General features: G+C 38.4%; 1 protein-coding gene across 1 annotated transcript in view; it reads left to right on the top strand.

Moving 5' to 3' along the window:
• The window catches only part of LOC131046573 (U1 small nuclear ribonucleoprotein A), a 108,369-nt gene extending 84,105 nt beyond the window's left edge, over positions 1–24,264 (top strand). The window contains exon 5 of the mRNA XM_057980336.2: positions 23,628–24,264. Coding sequence (XP_057836319.1) covers positions 23,628–23,918 — 291 coding nt within the window. The 3' untranslated portion in view covers positions 23,919–24,264. The remainder of the gene's footprint in view (positions 1–23,627) is intronic.
• The last annotated feature ends 703 nt before the right edge of the window (positions 24,265–24,967 follow it).

The raw sequence follows: 24,967 nt of genomic DNA, 5'->3' as shown, positions 1-24,967 counted from the left end.
AAAAAACCCCTCTTTTTGGGCATAAAAAGGGGAAATTTTTTTTTTTTTGTTTTTGACGAAAATTTTCTGACGCATTTGCAGGTACAGCCATACGGATTTTTGTGCCTCGTAAAGCGTGCCAATGAAAAAAATCATGGCCCACATGCACTTGTCACCAAAATAAGTCGAACGAATTATATATCAAAATGAATGGAAATGCCCTTTGGAAGCCAACAGTGAGATCTGTTCTGGCCCAAACTGCTCTGAATTTTTTAAATGGTTTTTTTGACGAATTTCTCGAAATTCGTGCCAAAAAAGGCAAAACCAAAGAAAAAATTTCAGAACCCAAATTTGTCAAAAATTGACAAATTTAATATGGAAATGGGGGTTTTGGGGCATTCTGAGCTCAACGGCGAGGTCCATTTGAGCCCAAAATGATCAAAAAACAAAACAAATACCCCAAATCCAATAAAAAACTTCGAAAAAACTTGAAACCCTCCTCCACAAAATCTTCTGAAAAATCAGGAACAAGCAGCAGCAGATGTAGGCTCTGATACCATGAAGAAGTTGAGGAAATACAACTTCAGAGATCCCAAGAACACCTGCATGCAAATACCTGTCACAAGAGAAGAATGGAGGCACATAAAGCAAAAAAGCATACCTGTCACAAGAGAAGAATGTTGTGATCTGACCCCATCTGACACAAGTGACACACAACTGCCACACACTGCTGCTGATGTGTCGGAAGATCTAATGCCAACTCACTAGACAATATATAATACTGACTAAAATCATCATTGTCTAGGCTGGCATCTAAAAATATGTAATCACCAACCAGCAATGAAACAATCACCCTGTCTAGAGAATCAGGTGAAACTGCCACATCAACTGGCTCAAAGTACTCACTAGGAGTAACATCACATAACTCATCCACGTCAGCTATCTGATGACAATCAACCTGTGGATCAATAGTCGTCCCACTCTGCTCGATAAACTGAGATGGATAGTGGGTAAACTCCAGCTCCATCCTCGTGAAATTCCGAACATACCGTCCAAGTGTCAACAACCACTGTACACCCACGACTACATCTATACATCTGAAGTGAAGCAACCCATGTAGGATCCACGAAACAAAGGTACTAAACATGTCTATACCATGATCCCACACAAACCCCCTGTAGGACATAAACTGCTCCTGTTGCTCTCCTCTGATATAAGTGCCATATAATCTTAATATCTGGAGCAACATACTATAATCCCTATAAGATGTTGTATCAAATGAATCAACACCTGGATCCCAAATAAAACTAAATCCACATCCATCTGTCATGAAGAGACAATGATAGTAAGAGGCATCCTCGATACCGTGTCTCTCTACAGCCACTATGAAACTCTCACACCTGTGATAACCATCCACAACAACACACCTGCTAATCCATGCATCATCCTTCCCCCATGATCCTCGATGAAGTCTCTGTGTCAAGGAGACGAAAAACTCTGACAGTCGCTGCTCATCATAACGGTTGATTGTTTGCTGATCCCGCAAACAATCCATCCCCAACTGCTGGATCAGGTGCTTGCAATCAATAACTCTATCCTTTGAAGATGGGAGAGCACTATCGCAACACGGATAGTATAAGTCCCGAACCAACTCACATCTGCGAGCCATCCAATCATCTACAATCGGACTAAAAGAGAAATGAAGTGCACTCCTCGCGAGGTAATCTAAATGGACTCTCGTAGGCTCACTCAATGGCTTTGTGTCATAATCTTGTCCATCAAACTCATCATCATTCCCACTGCTCTCAAACCATGAATCCGAAGACAACTCATATGTCTGAGATCCAAAATCCAAAATACACCTCAACCGAGCACTGTGGCTTTGCGGTGAAACATATTGGTTTCCCTCGTCAGTTGTAAGAGGTGTAAAAGAAGATTTGCTTTCCAGAGAAGGAAACAAGTCAACAGGTGTATCATACTCCCAACCAGTTGACAAACTGCTAGTCGCCTGTGAAAACAATGATGGAGTAATATCGTGAGTCAAATCACAACTCTCTGGTGAATCTCGCAGTGTTACAGTAGAACACTGTACTGTATCTGTCGCTGATGATGTTTGTGCCACTCTCAATCTATCTGAAAGCTCCTCCAATCTGGAGTTCGCTTCTTGAAGGGACAACTGGGTATCCTCCCATGCAACAACAGTCGCCTCAAGCTCCTGAGAGAGGATATCAACTTCCTCCTCTTCCCTCAACAAAGCACCATAACTAATAAAATCCCTTTGAAGGAGATAATCTCGGTCAGCCACTAACTGTAAATACTCATGCATCAGTATCCCAATGGCTCCATAAAGAGCATGAAACTTTGGTAAGGAAAAATCACTACTGCCCTGCTCATCAATCATGAGGGTGCTCCAACTATGTGTAGCCAACAATTGGTGAGCGACATCGAAATGCTCAATAACTGTGTCTATACTCCTGTCATCAACCTTGAGTTGTTCAATCAGGTGATGAGGAGTCCGAGAATGTTGGCTCTCCTGTAACTGTACAAACTCAAAATCTACATTGTGGAAAGAAGTTGTATCTGTATCCTGTACCTCTCTGTAGTCAACATCGTGCATGCACTCGGCCATGGATACAACCTCATCCAAAGTACTGCTGCTCTGTGCCTCTGAGAACACCACATTCGTCAATGATGATACTGCTGAAAATGCACTGTCATCACTCTCTTCTGCATCCCATGTGTCCGCACAACCCACTGGCTCACGATCCTGGGGTCCAGTGCTACTAAGAGAACATACTGGGCTGGATTCTAAGGTCTGATCTATAAAATCAGAATCATCGTGATATGAGTTCTCAACACTCAAAGCATCATTGGTACCTGAATTTTGAATACCTTCATGTGACAGCCCATTGGCACCATCTTGTACAAGTGTAGGCATTGATACCTCAAGCTGATGCAAAGGTACCTCACTGCTGTCATGAAAATCAGAATTGCTAACCTCTAAATCAGTTGCCTCTTGGGAAATCCCCTGCACGAAAGGTGAGGACAATTCATTATCCAAAGCTGTCCTAATGTCTCCTTGAGTTGAATCCACATGTCTAACATATATTCTTGTCCCACTCATCGGAACTTGAGGGCACCAAAACATTCTTATGTAGAGGTATATTACCCCTAAATGAAAGTTCTGTGACCATTCCTGATTCCTGCACCCTTGATTCTTCTTTCCTTCTTTGCCACTGCTCTGAACTTGTAGCTACCAAATTATCTTCGTCTGCTCTGGGTACACCCATAAATTGTGTGAAGGAAAGGAGCTCATGTATCATCTTAGGAAGAGAACAATACTGATGATAGCTGCTCATAACTGTATCATTAAATATCTTGGCAGGAGGCATCCTACTTTTACGTGTTGGAGAAGATGAAACTTTTGAGTGCCCAATTTTAGTTCTAGCCATGGTATTTACCTGTAATTAAATTGATATCCTGTTGACGTGTATTTTATACACCATCATACACAGAATAAAATACCAATAGGCATCTTATCCTCTCTTGAGAAAATAGTCTCTAACTGCTGAAGATCTGCACAAAGGATCAGTTAGGTAGACTCCAAGGTTCTTTTAGTAGGGTCTCTACGTGTGGACAAGCTTTTGGTGGTATGATGTGATTTGCTGTTTCCTCCAAGGGGCCTTACGTATTCCAAAAGTTCAAAGATTTTCTAAACTAAAGAAACTTTCAAAAATAGCAAAAGGAGTAGGGTTTAAAAGAGGTCTAATCTAGCCTAATCCTATGAATGACTTAGTATGGACGAGACTTGGCAAGATTCAACCAACTTCAATTTTGCCATAAGATAACAACTCAATTGAAATTAGTGCGATCTTCTAAGGTAATAAAATGATACTCAATGCATCAAAGATCAAGGACACTACTACGAAGGTACATATCCAAAATACAATAATGATTGAAGATTAAAGGACTCAAAGTTTTCTCCAGTCGACCACGCAAGGCGCTCTTACAATCAGCAAGAAGCTAGTGGTTTGGATTACGAATCTTACCAAATATCAAATCTCATACTTAGTCTTTCAACTTAACAAACTACTTTGATTGAGCACGATTCAAGTAGATCAAACAACCATGAAGATAACTCAAGAAATTTGCAACAAAACACCATAACTTCAATATTTTATTGATTTCCAAGTCATCATGTACAACAATTGCTTGAATTTCTCTCTTCAAAACTCAATCTTGCTACAAAATAAAATTGCTTCTAACTCTAATCTCTCTTACATCAACTATTGACTATTACTCTATTCCTCTATTATACTATTAACTATTTTCAAATGAAATGAAAAATGGGGGTATAAATAGCATCCCCAGTTACAATGAAAGGTCCAGATTGAAAGTAAATCAACGGACAAGATCATGACACCTAAACCCTAATTAGGGTTTGTTACAAATGACCTCCTCTTTACTGAACAATATTAAATACATAGCCAAATATTAAATTTGGCACAAAAACCTAGGAGGTATCAACCAATGAGAAATAAGATGTCATGTCATCTGTAACAACCTTTCATCTAGAATCTTATTCCCTTTCCAATTCTCTTTCTTAGCATATGTAATGAATTTTGTCATGATTCCTTCGATTTCTGTGATTGGAATCTCGGGAAGATTCTTCATACTCTCCTCTAAGTGGATAACCTGATCGAATGCATCTAGAAGAGCCGCGTCCCATGAAGGTTCAAGTTCCTTCGTTCTATCAATCAGGAGCATGGTGGCAAACATCTGATCATACTGCTCATCTGTAACATCTGCGTCCTTGCGAAAGATGATCTTGATTCTATCCTCAAATTCCTGCATATCCACATCTGTCTCGACCTCGATCCTTCTGCCAAGAATGGTACGAAGTACCTCAAATACTCTGTCCTGGATCGGATTGATCACTTCCTCAAGTTGGCCACATCTAACACTGATGTCTTCGAAGAAAACATTCTTCATATGGAGTAAGGTTGACCACTGGAACAAACTGTGAGAATCACCCTCCAAGATCTTCTCCTGCGCTAAAATTCTTCTTGATGTGTGTCTTATAACTCTCAAGACAGGAATGACAATGTCCTTGGTATGGGCAAATGCAGCAACTGTTGTCATCAATTTGTGGATTATCTCAAGAACTTGGATAGCCTGATGAATGATCTTCATCATCCTTGTAACAAACTCTATGGCCACTGTATGAGATCTATCCATCCAACTACATGTACACTGAACCAGGTTCCTGAATCTTTCTGCTTCATTGATTGATTGAAGTGGCAATGCCTGCACTGGTGATCTAACTGGATCCTGACGTCCCAAAGGTTCATTGATGTGACTGAAATATGTCCTCCATGCACCTCTCTCTCTCTCAAGCTTTCTATTTTTCTCCATTTCTTCTCTAAGCTTGTCCTTCAATGCCTCAAATGTGTCGGTGGCATCATCCATTGTCTGCTCTGCAGTGGATGGTCCTAACTCGATTGTCTGAATTTCATAATCCTCTGCTAGGATCTCACCCTCATATTTGTCTGCTGCCGGTGTAGCTATCTGCAGTTTTCTGGATCCAGTCTCATCTTGAATCATCTTGGACATCCTTGTAGCCTTCTTCTTCTCTGTTACTTGATGTGAACGTCCAACAAGGCTCTCTAAATCAATTGCATTGTCCTCGTCCTCTACTACGATCACCTTAGTCAATCTTTCCTTCAACCAATCTGGGATATTCGATCTTGTCTCTTGAACTTGAATCTCTTTATGCACCATTTCTTCTTCTCTGGGAGGAGATGTCATTTCATTATCTTCTTCTAACTCATAGTCTTGGAGAGATCCATCTGACGAAACATGCTGTGCCTGTCCTTCCTCCTGCCTGTCATTCTGTACCATAGACTCCATGGACTCTTCTACTTGAATTGTTCTATTCTCTGATCTAGAAGAAGTACCTGGTGCTTGATCTTTGTTGGCCCCTTGCTTTTTCTTGGAAGACTCTTTCTTTTTTGACCTTTCTTTTCTCTTCGAACCTCTTGGATGGAGATTGCCCTCACTGGCACATCGAAGGTTACCTTCGCCTGAATTCCTAGGATTAGGATTGCCTTCACTCACACTGGCTCCACCTTCGGCTGATTTCTCTTCCAAAGTGAAAGACATAGCTATGCCTTGTTCTCTCAACTTCTGATGTTGTATGTCAACCCATCTGCGAGTACAAGACAAGACTGGTGCTATCAAAGTATCTAAATCCACGACCTCGGGCTCATTCCAATCCAACCTTATTGTTTTGCTTTCTCTATCATAGGAAGACTGGATATGTCTGCCATTGTCCTGAGCTTGGTCGGCCACTCTGTAAATCCTACATTTCTTGATGAAATCCAAAGGCAATCTAGAATGCATTTTCCGTTTCACTTCAAGATCATCTAGGAGGTTCATCATAAAATCTTCAATCTGGTACTCATGTCTAAATCTTCTGCCGACTGTCTCCTCTAAATGTCCATGTGGATCAAAGCTATTTCTCCAAGCAAAAGAAGAAAAAGAATACAAGGCTAACTCCCTCTCTGCGTCATCCATGGCTAAAACATTAGGACATACCTCAATTGAATTACCCAAAATAATAGGTACTTGGACTCCATTCTGATGTCTGTGCCTGAATGCCTTTGCATATGCTGCCAACTGTCTTGTTACTTCAAGTAACACAATTCTGTCTGTCGGATATCTCGGCAACATGTATGGAGGTAAAGGACATCCATGCACTCTAATGTAAGTGAATTTGGGAAACTGAATGAACCAAGCACCGTACCTCTTGATGAATTCCTGGGCATCCTGAGATAATCTGTTGTGAATCCCTCCTTGCAACGTCCTTGTGATGTTCATCGTGAAGGTATCATTAACTAACTTGTAGTTTTTCCCTGGCGGATGATGCAAGTAGGCATAGGAATCACAAGCTCTGACCTCGCCGGGTCCTCTTCCAATCATTCCTCTGTGAGGTAGTCCTGCGTACTCAACACTCCTGATCAAAGCATAGATGACGTATGAACTCATGTGGAAGGACTTAGTAGCCCTGAGTCTCCTCAACTGTACGTCCAAGCAATGGCTAATCATCCTAGCCCAATGTATCGTACCTTTACCCTGAACAATCACCTGGATGAAGTAAAACATCCACTTCTCAAAATAGAAGGCATGAGGTGCTCCTGTAACTCGGTTGAGCATGGTAATCAAATCTCTGTACTCCTCCTGGAAATCAATCCTGTGCGGTGTGTTCGGGATCTTGCTTAGACGGGGACGACTCTTGAGTAGCCAGTTCTTGTTAATTATGCTTAAGCAAGCATCTGGATCATCATCGTACATTGACCTGGCTCCTTCTATGCTCTTGTATATCATGTCCCTGTGCTCTGGAAGATGGAAAGCTTCACTTATAGCTTCCTCTGAAAGGTACGCCAAAGTGTTTCCCTCATTGGACACGATCGTTCTGGACTGTGGATTATAGTGTCGGGCACATTCGATCATCAACTCGTGGCACTGAATAGCTGGAGGAAAACCGGCCGCCTTAATGATGCCACTCTCTATTATTCTCCGGGCGACAGGTGATGGCTTGCCAATGTAGGGGACCTCTCGAAACTTCTTCGTGCTAAAGTTCCCCAAGTTTGTATCTCCAATGTTGCTCCACTTCGACACGATCTTGGTCTCCACTTCTTCGGTCTTCTGATCTTCTTTCATGAGAGCTGAGCGACTGGTGGATGCTCCCGCCTTCGGGGTCGCCATACCTACACAACATTTCGTTATGAGAACTAGATTTTGCAATGAATAGCGTAGATTAGAGAGATAAAGTTTTTAGGAAACCTCATGATAAGTCTTTAGAGCTATCATTTCCTAAAAAAAAAAAAAAAGATTGAGCAAAGAAATTCAGAATTCAAAATTTCAAAACTTAAAATATGACGATGAATAAATAAAGCAATAAAAATCAAATCACCATACCTCAATAGAGAGCTAACTCTAGAATGCAAAAAGACAAAATTCGCCTAGGCCAAATTGAGGTATGAATGATCTTTAACGTTATCTCCTCAAGAAATCAATTTCGCCACCTTTGTCTTCAATGTGATCTTCAAGTTCACTTTTAACGTGGTCTTCAAATCTTAGCAAATTTGCTCAAATGAAGAGCTATCGCACCACCTTTGATTACTAACGCCACCTTGGATAAATGGAAATTCGCACCACCTCAAACACACTTCGCACTTTCCTTCGTCTTCCTCAATTCGCATGTAGAAAGGTAAAATAATGATGTAGAAATGATAGTTTTTACCCCCCTTATATAGCGCTCACATCACAATTCACCCTCAAGGCCGACTTGATAAAATAAAGCAATTTCAAACGATTTTTAAATAAAATAACAAGGCCGACTTACATGTATGAGCGCTCCATTCAATTTTTAATGATTAATTAATAATTAATTAAATGCCTTTCGTTTTTTAATTTGTAAACTTCGATTTTAATAAAGGCAAAATAATTAATAAATGATTAACGCCATATTAAATGCTAATTTAATTGGATTTTCAAAACTCATCGATTTTAGCATTTAAGGAAAATTTGAAATGTTTATTTGGCGCCAAAAATTATGAAAATGGAGTGGACGTACCTCATCGCCCTGGTCCCTTGGAGAGGGACAGGAGCGATTCACCATTTTTGTCATGATTCTTGCGTTTTCAACGTTCAACTCCTTCATTTCCACGTTCCAAATCGATCATCTTGTTGGGTTCTTTGAATTAGATTGCCTTGCATGTGCGCATGAGTGTCTTTAGATGTATCATCGCCCTTGTCCCTTGGAGAGGGACAGGAGCAATCCTAAGGTTTTCGCTTGAAATTCTCCATTTTGATACGATCCTTTCCTTGTATCATCTTCCAAATGCCATGTGCGTCTTTGTCTTAACGTGATTTTCAAAGAATATCATGTGTTTTGCCTAACATCGCCCTAGTCCCTTGGAGAGGGACAGGAGCGATCTCCATGTTTTCACGTTCATCTTGCATCTTTGATCTTCGAACTTCCATTGCTAGGCGAATAACATCGTTGCTAGTCCATTCCACGCACGTCCCACTTGCTTTCATGAGGTGTTTGGATGTTATAAGGATCATCGCCCTTGTCCCTTGGAGAGGGACAGGAGCGATCCATGTTTTTTTCTCCGTTTTGAGCTCAAGTTGGTAACGTTTAACCTTGGTTCATTGTTTATTGCCTTCGAAATAACGTCCTTTACCTCATCCATCCTCGCCTTGCCTTGACTTTGAAGGAGTATGAGTGTTTTTGATGAAATCGCTTTGGTCCTTGTCCAAAGGACAAGAGCGATATGGACTCCTTAGCTTGATTGATAACGTTTGGACGTTCAAAACTCTTGCATGTCATTCTCAAAAGACGTCTTGAACCCTTTACAACCTTGTGAAGCCTTGACTCAACGTAATTCTTGCATGAATTGATCAATATACTCAACATCGCTCTGGTCCTTTCCTGAGGGACAAGAGCGAACTTCAACATTTTGAGCTTGTTCTTGTTTATTTCAACTTACAATTATCTTCAACGCGTGTAATGACGTCCTTTCGATCCTTGGGGTAGCTTGATATTTGCCTGTCTCTTGAAATCTATGCCTTAATGGAAATATCGCTCTGGTCCCTTCCCATGGGACAGGAGCGATCTGGGGTCTTAGAGCGCAAATCCTTCCAACGTGACGACCTTGATGCTTGTGTTTGATTAAAAATGTCTTAAGACGTTCCTGCCACCTTGTTCCTTGTCTTGGATCGGTCTTAAACTTGAGGGAAAGGCAACATACTCACTGTATCGCCCTGGTCCCTTGGAGAGGGACAGGAGCGAACTTGCTCTTGTGGTCTTCATTTCACTTTGCTAGCTTCCAAATTTATATTCAATGGGTTCGTAATGCATCCTTCCATTCATTCATGCCTTGGGATCGATTGAAACTTGGCAAGAAAATCATTTATAACAAAAATCGCTCTGGTCCCTTCCTGAGGGACAGGAGCGAACTAGGCATTTTGGGACCCTTGTTGACATTTTAAAATATTCAATTTATATTCACTGAGTTCATTTCACCGTCTTCCTTGCCACCAAACATGAACTTGACTTGATCTTGGCCTGGATTTTGCCCAATGAAGAATATCGCTCTGGTCCCTGGGAGAGGGACGGGAGCTATAATGTACTTCGCCCTGGTCCCTTCCTGAGGGACAGGAGCGATTTTAGCATTTTGGACCATTCTTCTTCATATTTACACTTCAAATTATATTCATCTGATAAAACATCTTCCTTTGGACCTCTTCAAATCGTCAAGTCGTCGAAATCCCGCAAAGACAAAGCAAAATTGGATTTGTAGCTCCGGTCCTTCACTGAGGGACAGGAGCGATTTTGCTCCTGGAGGCATTTCTGTGCTCATGAAAATCTTCAATCTATATTCAATGGAAAGATCTCGCCTTTCTCCATTACTTCCAACTCGAAATTCATCTTGACTCTGCAGGGACAGTAAGATATTTGAAAACGAGCTCCCGTCCTTCACAGAGGGATAGGAGCGATTTTGCTCCTACAGGCCAAAATAACATGATTTTACACATTTTAACACTTCACAAGGCGACAACAAGTCATTTCCAATGCCTAGGATCAAAATCAAAAAAGGTCAAAATTTGGTCAAAAATATTCAATCGGACAAAAATTCACATTTCATCTCCAACACTTAGACAAATTTAAGCTTTGCATCAACATTCCAATTGAAAATTAGACCATTCTGGCGAATTCATTGCATTCAAAATTAGCATCCTTCGAAAAGGAAGCTCAAAAAGTCCCCAAAACGACTGGATTTTGGCCTGAAAAGACAGAAATGAAAACCCTAAGGGTTGACCCTAAATCCAGACAACTGACTGACTAACAAAATCCTAAAAACGAAGGCGAAAAACGAGGGAAAAACGAGCAAAAAGAGGGGGTCCCCATTTGCGATGGGGCGATGTGTGAAATGGTCACAACATATCCCAATGGATCCCGGAGGTCGAAATAAAGTTTGTTCTCAACAATTTTGGGACTTTGGCTAACGTATTGTCTTACCAGCTGTCAACTGTAAGCATAAATGTGTAGACTGACAACTACCCAGTTGCTGATATGAATTATCAAAACCTTTTATCAAATACCCAGATGCTGGAATGAATTATCAAAACTTTTTATCAACTACCCAGATGCCGAAATGAATTATCAAAACCTTTTATCTAGTATCCAGATGCTGAAATGAATTATCAAAACTTTTTATCCAGTACCGAGATGTGACAATTTCTCATAAACCCTACAGGCTGGCAGGATGTAGGCTCTGATACCACTGAAAGATCCCTGATGGATCACCTTGCCGATCCGCTGTAATTTTTAAAATAATAAACTACATTTTTCCTGTGATTTTGCTGATGGTCTTACAGAATAGAGAGAAGTTGCAGAATGTTTGGTTTCTTTTTGTATTTTTTTGAATATATAACCAAGTAATGAATAAAGAACAGCAAATAGGGAAGGAAGCTGAAATAAGTAAGAACATTCAATTAAATCATAATTGATACAAATCGTACCAGGCAGATTTCTGATTTATAATATCCAGATTATTCCCTACGCACTGGGGATGTGCTTACATCCAATAATGGCACCAACTGAAGGGTAGATGATGAACACAAACCAAGAACACCAGCTATGGCTGAATGAAAGTCTTCACCACTTCCAGCGTAAAGTGTACCTGCTGTAATGGTGGCATCAAGCTGAAACAATCACGCCCCAACTGGGAAATTCAACCACCCTGTTGAAACCCTCACCAAGCAATCTGAATCTCCACAAGGAATAGCGCATACACTTTGACCAATAATGCCAATCCCAAAAGAATCCACTGCCAATCAATAGCTGAGGGCTACGTCCTAGCCAGTACCAATCATGGGATTTGCGTCCCAGATTGAAGAATTGCTCTACTAGAGCATTATCGCACCAAACAAGTTTTCAATATGTAAAAGATAATGAGAAATTAGGTTTCCTTCTCCTTATATCTCTTTCCTTCCAAATCGAACCCTAAAGATATATGAAAAGTGTGCTTTAATATAAAGTCATATTTCCCAATATTGGGTGCCCAAGTATAGAAAAAACACCACTTTTCAATATAAAATAACTCCAAGCGCCAAAAGGACCCTGGCAAGTGAAAATCATTTAGAAAAGTTCAAGACCTTTCCAACGAGCTATAACACATGGGCATACGAATCCAGATGAAGCCAAAAACCCCTTATTACTCCGAAATGGCTATAGACATAGCCTTATTTAAAATATTAAAACGCTAACTTAGAAAATATTTAAATATATTAAAAATATAACCCAAATAGCTATAGAAAGCTCGAAACACACCAAAAGCTTGAAACTGAACCTGTCACCTGTCTGTGACTGACGTCGGAAATCATGGATCAACTGGCAGTCTCATCCCTAAAATCTAGGGATGCTCCTAGAAACTAGGAAACACACCCAAATCTCCTGAAACTGAAACCATCTGAAAGGTCATGAATAACCTCACGACTGGCAACTGTCACGATCTCCTAAAATTTAGGGATATCTGCTAAAATCTAGGAACTGCTCCAAACTGGCTCCAAACTGCCTATAAAGCCAAAATCCAGTCACTATATGCACTAAATGAGTCCCAATCAACCTCTGCTAGCCTACGAGACTCCAATGATAGGCCAACTCCTCTGTCTCTGATGTCCACTCTAGAAAGGGGACATGACATTCTCCCATTAGTAATGTATCGTTCGCGAATTGAAGATGTGTGGTTGCTTCCATCCCTCTGGCAATCTTCACTCTTCTCCACTGGCCTTCATTCCTTTTCTCTGAAATATATCTTCGAAGAACCTCTGCCATAATAATAAATAGAAAGGGGGAGATGGGTCCCCCTTGTCTAATTCCCCTTGAGGTCTGAAAAAATCCTTGAGGACTGCCAATAACCAGGACTGATAAGCGCAGACTACATATCCAACTTCGAACCCAAGATACCCACTTTTGATAAAAGCCAAACCGTTTTAGAACTTCCAGTAAAAACCTTCTATCAATCTGATCATACACCTTTTTAATGTCAAGTTTCACAAACTTCCTATCAGTGCTGGCCGTCCTTATTGAATAGATAGCTTCATGAGCTATAATAATGCCTTCCAATATGGACTTGTTTGGGACAAAACCACTTTGCTCTTTTGAGATGATAGAACCCAAAACCTTCTTCAGCCTGTTTGCCATTACTTTGGATATAACTTTTTATACCGTATTACACAAAGAAATTGGTCTAAAATTATCAAAGGATTGCACATTTTCATTATTGGGAATTAGGGCAATCGTTGTATTGTTCAAATCTGTCAGCACAAAATCGTCAGTTTTTGATTCTTCAACGACCATCTTTAAAAATATCCCAGAACTTTTTAAAGAAAATTGTAGGGAAACCATCAGGGTCGGGTGCCTTGTCACCTTACATTGAAAATAGGGCAGATTTAACTTCTTCTATCTTGACTAGTTCTTGCAGCATGAGATTTTGTTCATCAGGTAGTAGAGTTGGAATCACATTTTAAATATGTCATAATTTGATTTTGAGTGCTAGCCTTCTTTTGCAGATGAGGTTTTTAATGTATTTAACCACTTTTTTATTAATATCTTCTATATCCCTCAACCACTAGCCTTATGTATTTTTAATGGCATGTATTCTATTGCTAGATCTCTTGGCTTTAACTGAACTGTGAAAGGATTTTGTATTGCGGTCTCCCTCTTTAAACCAACAATCTATAGATTTTTGGTGCCAAAAGATTTCTTCTTTGGCTAGGTTTAGAAACTTTTCCTCAATAAAATCAACTTCTTCCATACTTTTCTGTATAACTTTTCTATGAAGCTATTCCAATTTCAGCTGCAATTGAAACTTTTCTACAAAAATGTCTTTGAAATGCACTCTATTCCATTCCTTCAAGTTAGACTTAATAAATTGAACCTTCTTAAAACATATGAAAGCTTTTTTACCTTATCTAGCAGGACCATTATTCCACCATTGTGCTATTTATTCTCCGAGTCCATCCGCATGTAACCACATCTTTTCAAATTTAAAGAGGCATCTGATTGGAATGGCATCGTTCTGCAACAGTAGGGAGATTGGGTAGTAGTCTGACCTAAAATATGGAAGAATATTAGCTTCAAATACAAAGGGACAATCTGCCCATTTACCAGCCAGGAAGAATCGATCAAGTTTCTCGGCTATGTTCTGGAAAACCTTGTCTGTGGTTTGTCCAAGTAAATGCTCCGTTATTGTGCTTGACTTCCAATAGTCCATTGCTTGTGACAAAGTTTTGGAAATCCATTTGAATTGCCCCAAACAAACCCTTGCCTCCTTTTTTGTTTGTAGCTTTGAGGGTTGCATTGAAATCGCCACCATCATTACTGTATTGCCATAGTCTTGAATGATGCGTGAAAGGCAATGCCATACCTCTCTTTTTTGACTAGTGCTTGAGGGGCCATTTACATTTAAAATATAGATCTCTCCAATAATAGTGTTGGGGAAAAGTCTAATTAGCTGCCAATGTTTGTCTTGAAGAATCATTTCTGCCCTTACAGTGATAGGGTTCCATAAAAACTGCAATGTCTCTTAATGGGACCTTCTAAGATTGTGTCCTAGAATCACAAATTTAAATTATAGTGATTACAATAGAGGGACCCTATAGTTATAGGAAAGCATTTATTAAACTATCATTATGACATTATTATATTATATTTCATTAACAACATTGTATTATGTTATCTGTATCATGTAATAACATTATTGTATTATATAATTTATTTTATATTATAGTTTTATATTCTATTACCAGCACTATGTTATATTGACATCATTACATTATATTATATTATATTATATTATAGTATTATGTTATGTAACTTCCTTGTCATATATATTAATAGTATTGAATTGTGTCATACCATATTAGTATTACTTTATGTTAACAGCATCATACTATATTATGTTAATAGTATTATATTCTCCGATTTATACCTCAATGTGATTCCCAGACAATATAATAACAGAGGCCTTTGTCTTTTCTTATTTCCTTATCCATTATTTCTCCTCTTAAATCTATCGTAAATCAAATCACTGACTTCTCACAATTCCGTCATAAATTCTTTATATAAATCTGAAACAACTTCTTTACTTAGTCTACACTTCATTCTTTATTTACTGATTTCTGGTGCATTAGTATTACGTATCCTCCCCACCCCCTTTTTTAATTCCAATTCCTTTCTACAAATATATATCATCATATTAAAGAGAGACACCCTTTCTAACGAGTGATGTCCTACCTCTTCACTTAAACTATTTAAACTTCATTACTTAATCGTACCATTCCATTACTAATTCATTGCTCACATGGCCTCTTCATAATATCGTGCCACTTCATGAAGGTAATCATTCTTTCCTTAATCGTTGTTGTGTTTATTGTCTTGTGTTTATTATTAATAAGACAATGGTAATTTTTTATGCCACTTCTCATAAATTGCACCTATTGGGGATCATTCTTACCTTTTACTAATTACTTCATGAAGCCTTTAATCCGCAACGCTGTCTTTAATTTCTTCAATATAATTGATTCTGAAATTTAAAATAATCACCAAGGTATGTATATTATATTATAGCATTATATTTATTAATTAAATTATATTCTAAATGCTAATGCTATCAACAAGATAAAAGCAACTTATTAAACTGGTAATAGACAACAATCATCGATTAATATGTAAATTTAATATTAATGAATGTTTAATATTAATAAATAGTTAAATAATTTTAATATTGATGTATATGTAATATTAATAAGAATATTATGAATATTTGATATTAATGAATATTAATATGTGATGTGTACATTTAATGAATATGTAATATGAATGTGTATAATTTATAATATAAATTATGTTTATAATATAATATTAATTTATTTTTTTATTTGAATATCTCAAGAATATTATTAGTAATAAATATTAATAATAATATTTAATAAATAAATAAATTTCAAATAATCATTTGTTGTTAATTATTATATTAATTAATAATAATAATTACTTCATTTAGGATATATATAACGATCAAGGAGGGGACATGACAAAAACCAGGCCTCCAGATGCCTCATCCGCTTCTAGAAAGGTCCCTTTCCATTGCTTCCAACTTCTGAGAACCCTTTTTTGCCTCCTCCCTCTTTAATTTTGTTTCTTGAAGTAGAACTATGTCTGGATGCATCTGATTAAACACTGCTTGATCAAATGCCTTTTGTCAGAGGCATTACAATCCCTGACATTCCAAGATAAAGTTTTCATGGCTCCTTGGGAGGGACAAAACCTTTCCTGGATCTAAGCTTTCTTTGACCCTTTGCACTTCTTGCTATTTCCTGCTTCATTTTGTTTGTCTTTGGTCCCCTTGGTTTCTTCTCTCCAGTTTGACTTTATCATTAGTAGATTGGGTTTGACATATAGTTCTCTTTTCTAGAATACTATCGGAATCCCCCACACCTAAAACATCCTCTTCATTCAAGAAGAATATCAGAGATTCCTTTTGAAGCTGCTACTCGAGTTGAATGACATGCAGCTTAAAACTCTTTTTGAGAAGAAGAATTCTTAACTGGAGACATGAATATCCTTAACAGGTCGAAAGTTCTGATCATTCTTCGCTGTTTTCTCTAATCCATCATCAGCAACCTTTGGGATTTCATTGCCTTAGTAAGTGTACTTAAACTCAAAATATTTGTGACGTCGGTTCTCACAAAAAATTGAGCTTCTTTATCTAGTATATTAGAGTTTTACTTGTCTATCACACTTTGATAACCGATTCCACGTTCTCCTCACGGTTATCTAATACCACCTTCTCTCATTCCAGACTAGCTCTTAGGTCTGTCCCAGACTCCTTCCTCTCATTCCCTGAAGTGACCTCCATATCTTCTTGGTCCTGTGCACAGTCCAAAACCATATTACAGTTGATCCCCACCTTCCCCTCATATAGAGGCTCCATCTGAGTTGGATTCTCCTTTTAGTTCTCTGCCTGCTTGTTTTCTAGCTCTTCAAAAGGATGAGAGTTACTTTGATCTTCCACCACATGCTTTGATGAAGGCCTTGTTCCCGTACCTAAATGTAATGTCTCTCCCATTTCTTTGTTAATTTGAGCATCTATGGTTGGTTTCATATCATTATCTCTATTCAGATTGGCCAACTTATTAATCAAGTAATCTTTCTCTAGTTCTTATCTTTGACATAGTCCTTAGTGGAATGGCCCACCTCTTTATAGATCTTATAGTTTTTGACTGTCTTCCACCTCTATTTGCTGCCTCACCTTCCTTCGTCCTTATTTCAATTTCTTTGGGAAGAGTGGGGTGTGGTTTCTAGTAAATACAATATCCTTGCATACATACTGAAGTCCTTTTTTTCTAGAGCCTCATCTGCCTTAATGAATCTTCCAATCTTATTTTCAATAATTTTTAGGGTCTCCAACTCCCAGTATTCGTGCGAAATATTATAGAGACGCATCCAAAATGGATGTCTTTAAAGGATCAAAGTTGGGAATCCAATCTTTGATAAAAAAAAGCCCATTTCCTCCATTAAAAATGGGTCGTTATTTAAAATCCATTGCTTTTCTCTAGCATTTTTACAGATGACCAGATAAAAACCATTCAGCAAGGTTTTTTAAACGAAGTTCTGACCCCATTGCTCATCACACCATTTTCGAACTCTAGAAAAAATGGCCATTCTTTAGCCCACTTCATATAAAAAGCTTTTTCTCTAAGCATTTTGACAATATCTCGCCATTCTATATTATTTATCTAAAGAGAAACTACTCGATTTGACCAGTTTTGATACTAACTTGGTCCCCCATTTTTGAGCTGACACGACCTTTCAGTTTCCACACTTTACCCTCCAACTCTTGAAAGCCTTACCTAGACTGGAGAAGATTTTCGCGAACCCCCACCGATTTTGAGGACGCCGGGCTCAATTAGAGTTGCTTCGCCACTTCGCAACAAAAGATGCTTGCCTCCCAATTGTTTGATCCTCCTAAGCTCGGCCTAGAGGATGTCAAGGAGGATTGTTCTACCTTAGATTCATTTGTCCACCTTGGTTTTGAGTTGCTCGATCATGCTTGAAACCCTAGTTTGCCATTGTGCGTTGCCATATTAGTTATTCTTTTTTATACCATTTAATTTATTTTTTAAAAATTCTAGAAAACATCAAAAGGTAGAATTAAAAATTTATTTATTGACTTTACCCTTACAATGCTTGCAATTATGCTGATGTCAACTGTATGACTATACAAACGGTCGATTGGGGGCAAAATTTTTGTGAGGGCTTGTTGACGTGTATTTTGTACACTATCAAACACAGAATAAAATACCCAAGGGTACCTTATCCTCTCTTGAGTAAAGTCTCCGAATGCTGAAGATGTCGCGAAAAGGATCAATCGGGATGACTTCAAGGTTCTTTGCTGTAGGATCTCTATGTGTGGATAAGCTCTCTGTGGTATGATGTGATTTGTTGGAATCACAAGGGGACTTACACCTCAATGACCTGAACGTCTAATTTGCTTTGAATATTGCTGGAACACAAGATTTCACTGCCTTAGATTTGAAAAAAAGGAAAAAAGACGAGGGCGAGGAAAGGATCTAATCCTAACACTAAGAATGTAAGAGCAATGAATGATCTTTGATGAAATTCTAACTAGGTCTTGTTTTGACATCCTAGGACCATCTCCACAAGGTTAGTGCGATCTTCGAAGGAAAGCTTTATGATGTTCAAATCATCACTACAGGCATAGACACCATCAGGCTGATGCATATCAATGAAGAAGCGACAATTGAAGTTAAGCTTAAGCTGAATGATTCCAGTTGACTACACAAGGCAAGTCTGCAATCAACAAACTGCTAGTTGTATGGATATACGAATTTCACCATCAATCAAACACATTTCTTCCACTCATCTAATAACATGAAATCAAATATGAGAAGTATAGAGACCATGCAAATTGTCGAATCGACCCATAAATTTCACCATTTCTTCAATGAAGTTACAAGTCTTTTACAACAACATCTTGGCAACAATCTTTGCCTTCTCTCTCTACTCTACTCTAATTGCTATTCTATCAACTAGCTAATCACCTTCTAACTACTCTCTATCCACTAACTCCTTTCTATTCTTCTAACTCTCTTCCTATTACAAAATGAAGAGTCGGGGCTTATATAGTGCCCTGAATACAATTCGATGGCTCAGATCCATTTGAGATCAATGGCCAAGATTCAATAATGAAAACCCTAATTAGGGTTTGTTACAACCATTACATAACATTTAATGCTTGACCGATGATAAAATTATATCCTTAGGACACATGTCTTCTCTGGAAAATTCGACCAATAGATAGCTGGGGTAGGTACATCGAAGTTTGTGCCACCTCCCATGAGTTAGGTACATGGAATCTGGACATGTTGAGGTGGACGAATCCAATTGGAGAAGTGATGACTGGGATGCCACCTCGTCTGACACTCGGTTGATGCCAATTTGGTAATGTTGAGAAGCTAGCTTTAATTAACTCTTCTGAAACTATCTGCTTCTTCAACGAACCCTTGGTCTAACTTCTTTTGCCTTTGATGTGCAGGATGATGATGTACCTCGCCTTGGAATGCTGGATTGGAAGAAGTTATTCTTGATGATGCCGGATCGAAGAAGGCCGTCCTTGTCGATGCTTGACTGGAGGAGGTCGCCCTTATCCTTGCTTGATCTTCTTGGAGGAGACCGCCTTTGAGCTGGCTTGATTTTCCAACTCCGGGATCTCCATTTGATGCCTACACAAAATATTAAAGTTAGTCTTTTGAGCATCAAACCTCAAAGCATGAAATTTAAGACCTTTCAAAGGTAAAACTTAAGATATTAATTTGAAAAAAGTCATGATAAATCAAGAACTATACATTTTCAAATTAATCATGAATGGAAATTGGATTTTCAAGACTTAGATTTTACAAAATTGCAATGGGATCACAATAAGTCTTGAATGAGATCTTCAAAAAAGTAATTCTTCATACCTTCCCTTGAGTACTTAAGTACAAAACCTTGAAAAATGAAGGAAGAAGACCGGATTTTGTTGGGCAAGATTTATAGCCATACCTTGGATGAAGTACACCTCCTTTAGCCTTCAAAAGAGCTTCACCTTCCACTAGCTTCTCCAAAATCTGGAAATTCACCTTCAAACTTGCTTAATTTCACTTTCAATCTTTTGGATTTCGCTCCTCAAAATATGCTCTTCAAGTTTGCATGAGAGATAATGCAAGAATGATTTGAATTTGCTAAAGAACCTCTCCCATTATATAGAGCGCTTACCTTGATTCTTGTTGAGGCCGACCTAGCAATTAAGCCTTAAAATAAAATAAAAAACCACCAAGAAGAAGGCTGACTTGATAAATAAAGACAATAATGCCTTGTGCGCTCAACCTTTAATTTTTTAATTATTTAAATTAATTTTAATACCTCTAAGATGTTTATTTTGATTATTTCAAGGTACAAAATTAATTTATTAAATTGAAATGCCTTTAATTTTAATGTGAATTTGATTTAATCTTCCAAAGGCTTCGAAGTGAGTAAATTTGGTGAATTTTTAAGAATATCACGCTCAAATAATGTAAAAATGAAGGATATCACTAATCTCGCCTTGGACCCTTGGCAAGGGTCAGGAGTGATTTTTCAATCTAGACCTTGCATACCTCCCCTTTTTCGCCCAAAACTTCATCTAGACATTTAAATGGCATTTTTAATTGAAGTTTTGAATTTGATTTCATTTGATCTCTAGGAGGAAAGTACTATTAGGACTTTTTCGCCCTGGACCCTCAGAGAGGGTCAGGAGCAATTTTTCAATTTTGCTCTTAATCCTTCATCTTTTAATTGTCAATTCTCCTTGTGGGGTAAGCAATGATCTCCTTTACTTGTTCCATGCATGCTTGATTTACTTTTGCAATGCAAAATAGGGGCTTCAAAGATTTTCGCTCTGGGCCTTCAGTGAGGGTCAGGAGCGACTTTTGCAATTTAGGCTAGGATCATCAAGTTTTGGAGGTAAATCCTTGTTCATCACGTTTTGGAGGACCTCTCCACCTTAGCACAACCTTGCCTTAGCGCAATCTTGAAGGAAAGTTGTTAGTTTTGCAAATTTCGCCCTGGGCCTTCAGTGAGGGTCAGGAGCGATTTTGAGTCTTTTTGCACAAATTCTTGATCACTTCAACTTCAAATTACCTTCAAGGCGTAGAATATCATCCTTCACTCCCTTTTGAGTCTTGGAAACAAAATACCATCTCGAAATACAAGGGAAGTGAAAACTCTTGGAAATTTCGCCTTGGACCCTTGGAGAGGGTCAGGAGCGATTTTCCCTATTGTCATCAAAATTTGCACTCTCAGCATCTCAATTCCACTTCAAGGCATTTCAAACACCGTTTCTAACTTGTGCCTAAGCTTAGCTTTGCTCAATTCTGGGAAAAAAGGTTGGATATTAGGCTTTTCGCCCTGGGCCTTCAGAGAGGGTCAGGAGCGATTTTCTCTTTGTTGCCCAAAATTCACCATTTTTCAAACTTTCAAATGCATCCAGTAACGTCCAATCTTCTCTCCGGGAAACCCTGCACAAAACAAGTTAGCCAAAATTAGCGAGAAATAAACTTGAACAACATTTTCGCCCTGGACCCTTAGCAAGGGTCAGGAGCGAAATTTACAATCTAGGCTAAATTGCTCAATCTTTTAGTTTCAAACCACTTCACAGGGCAAGGTAAGATCATTTTCAAGGCCAGGAACAAGGTTTCAAATTCAAGCGAGGTGGCAAATGAAGTCCATAATGAATTTCGCTCTGGACCCTCAGGAAGGGTCAAGAGCGAAATTCCTAATCTTGGCCAAAATTCATCATTTTCTTCAAGGTTTTCAATCAACTCCAAAGTCCAAACAAAATGCCTTGTAAGTCAAAATTTGGTCCAATAAGGCTAGAAATGAGTCCTAGGCTGATTTTCGCCTTGGACCCTCTGGAAGGGTCAGGGGCGGGATTCGCTTTGGACCTCCTGAGAGGGTCAGGAGCGAAATTTGACTCTTTTGAACTCTCCGACAGGATAATTTTATGGAATATAACATTTAAGTATAAGTTATACTTTAAGTTATATTCCATATATACTTTCAGGATGTTTGAGAGTGGTTTCAGACCTCCAGGAGTTATATTGCAAAATCTAGTTTTTGGAGGTTTCTCAGTTTCCAGACTTAGCCAAATTTCAGGATCAGGACTTCCAGACTTAGCCAAATTTCAAGATCAGGACTTTCAGACTTAGCCAAATTTCAGGATCAGGACATCACTCTAGCAGGACCTGCTATCCAAGTGATCCCCTTGGCGACACTCAAAACGCAAAGGCTAACAGACAAAACCCTAAAAGACCTAAAAAGACAAACCCTAAAAAGCAAAAAGTAGGGGTCCCCATTTGCAATGGGGCGATGTGTGAAATGGTCACAACAGGGCCTTGGGCAAAGTGCTTGGATTTTGATTATTTGATAATAATCGATCTTAGGGTTCTTGGGCCTTTTGGATGCATGACGGCAATGTCTGTTTTGACCTAAAATGCTCCAAAATTGCAGCTACCTTTTGGATTTGGCAATCACCTCCTAGCTTCAAACTCTTGTGGATCTAGCCTCACGTGTCCAATTTGGACAAAACAAAAGGCAAAATTGACGTTCTTGAACACCCTAAACTCAATGGTGAGCTCAAATTTGCACCAACAAGCTTCAAGATAAAGCTGTAATACAAAGCCACACAAAGGAAACCTTCCAAATTTGGTATTTCTGTCAAGTTATTCTCATTCTTTTAATCATCATTGGATGCAAGAGAGTATACTCAGCTTTTCAAGATCTACCAAGATTTGCAACTCAAATCTGTCAATTAAGGTTTGCAAGAAACAATCCCACAAGCTCTGATACCATGTAAGAGTTGGTATATTATGTTCTATACCTTGCAATATTTGGCTGAAGATTGTAACCACTCAAGATCTGGGAACTTCTATGGTAGTACAAGAGTGATCAAGTATGAGAGAATTTTTCTATTTTATCAAGGACGCAAATGATAGATTACAATAGATTGAGATTACAAAGATTATGATATGTATCCTAATCTTATGAATTGAGACAGAGTGATAAGTATCTTATGTGGACCCTAAGTAAACTTAAGTAACAAGTCTGTATAGGACCTAGGTGATGAACTAGCTAGGTAAAACACCCGTTTCACACCATCACCATTCTTTTGTTGTGAAAGGCCACTGCTATTGCCTACTCTAAGGGTGGTCCCTATTCTTTTGAACAACAACTATTGTATTTACTTTAAGGTTATACATTAAGTTTTTCTAAAAGGGATAATTACCAAATATTAGCCTTATTCCAATGGCAGTCATTTAAATGTATCAACAATAGAATTTTTTGAGCATATTGATCTTGCACATGCTTTTTCTTTTTTAATAAATAAGATAAAAACTTTCACATAAAATAACTTGATTGGTTGTAGTGGCTTGTTTACACCATTTGATGAATTTGCATGTTATTGTTATTGCAGGGTTCTCAATTGCCATTCCAAGCATCAAAACCTAGTCTTCCAGAGGCACCTGCTCCACCAAATAGCATATTGTTCATTCAGAATCTTCCACATGAGACAACTCCTATGATGCTACAGATGCTCTTCTGCCAATACGTTGGTTTCAAGGAAGTTCGTATGATTGAAGCAAAGCCTGGCATTGCTTTTGTGGAATATGGGGATGAAATGCAAGCAACTGTAGCCATGCAAGGTCTTCAAGGGTTCAAAGTCAATCCTCAAAATCCCATGGTTATTGTTTATGCAAAGAAATAAGTATTTGATGGGCTTTACTTCGTTCCAGATAGTGCTAGTGTAGTCTCTTGCTTTGTTTCATTTCTTGTATCATTTTGTCTGTAGTATTTCTTGGTGTAAAGTTAAAGACAAATTTCAAACATTCTAGCGATAGCAGAAGCAGAGATCTATGGAATGGAAAGCATATATCTGGTGACCAATCTAAATATCTTAGATTAAGTAAGACATTAGTTTATGATTCATAAAATTTTGTGGTCCTCAAACACATGATGTAATTGAATCTTTCAAAATGGGACTTTTCTTCCCAGTAATTATGATGAGCCACTGTGGACAGTTTCCAACAATTTAATTTTTTTTCTTCTTTTAATTGGTTTCAGTGTTGAAAAATGATATGCACATTACTGTCAGGTGTAAGCTGCAAATTTTGGCACTCTAGTAATAGCTTATCTTCTTGACAAAAACTTGGTAATGCATCTTATATTAATATAGCATTTGGGGCAGATATTTATGGTCGACACTTGATATTTCTGTATGGTATAAATAGGGAAGTAGCAACGAGAAGGCAAATGGATTTCAGTTTGAACCCAGAAAAATGACAAGTGATTGTATAGATAACACTTCCAAGTAAAATAATTTTGACATTACAGGTGCTCCTGAGGAATATTTGTTCATTCCCCAAATTTGGCATTTTGTGAGCTTGTGTGATTAGAACAAGACCATTCTCTGGGGTCACGTCGAGTTTTCACTTCTGCTGACTTTCCTTATTTTAGGAAAACACGATCACTGATTTTGGGAAGTACCTTGATTTAGTTAAAATGTAAAACTGACATTTTGTTGATAAATTCCATTGAGTTAGGAAAGGGTTGAAATTCAACAAAGCTTGCAGAGTGTTTTTTGCATGCTGAAATTTTTAGTCTACGTTCTTTATCATCATAATCAAGGGGTTCATTTCCTGCTGTATTTTGCAGTCCTTTTCTGATTGACTAGTTCCTGTAAATTAACTCACCTCGAAAAGGGATGCATTTTTATGAGAGGAGACCGTGACCTCCAATTCTAATTCTCCCTCTTTC

Source organism: Cryptomeria japonica, chromosome 2 (genome assembly GCF_030272615.1).
Source record: "Cryptomeria japonica chromosome 2, Sugi_1.0, whole genome shotgun sequence".
NCBI classification, from domain to species: domain Eukaryota; kingdom Viridiplantae; phylum Streptophyta; class Pinopsida; order Cupressales; family Cupressaceae; genus Cryptomeria; species Cryptomeria japonica.
The sequence above is the reverse complement of the archived record's forward strand: the minus strand, read 5'-3'. Positions and strand labels throughout refer to the sequence as shown.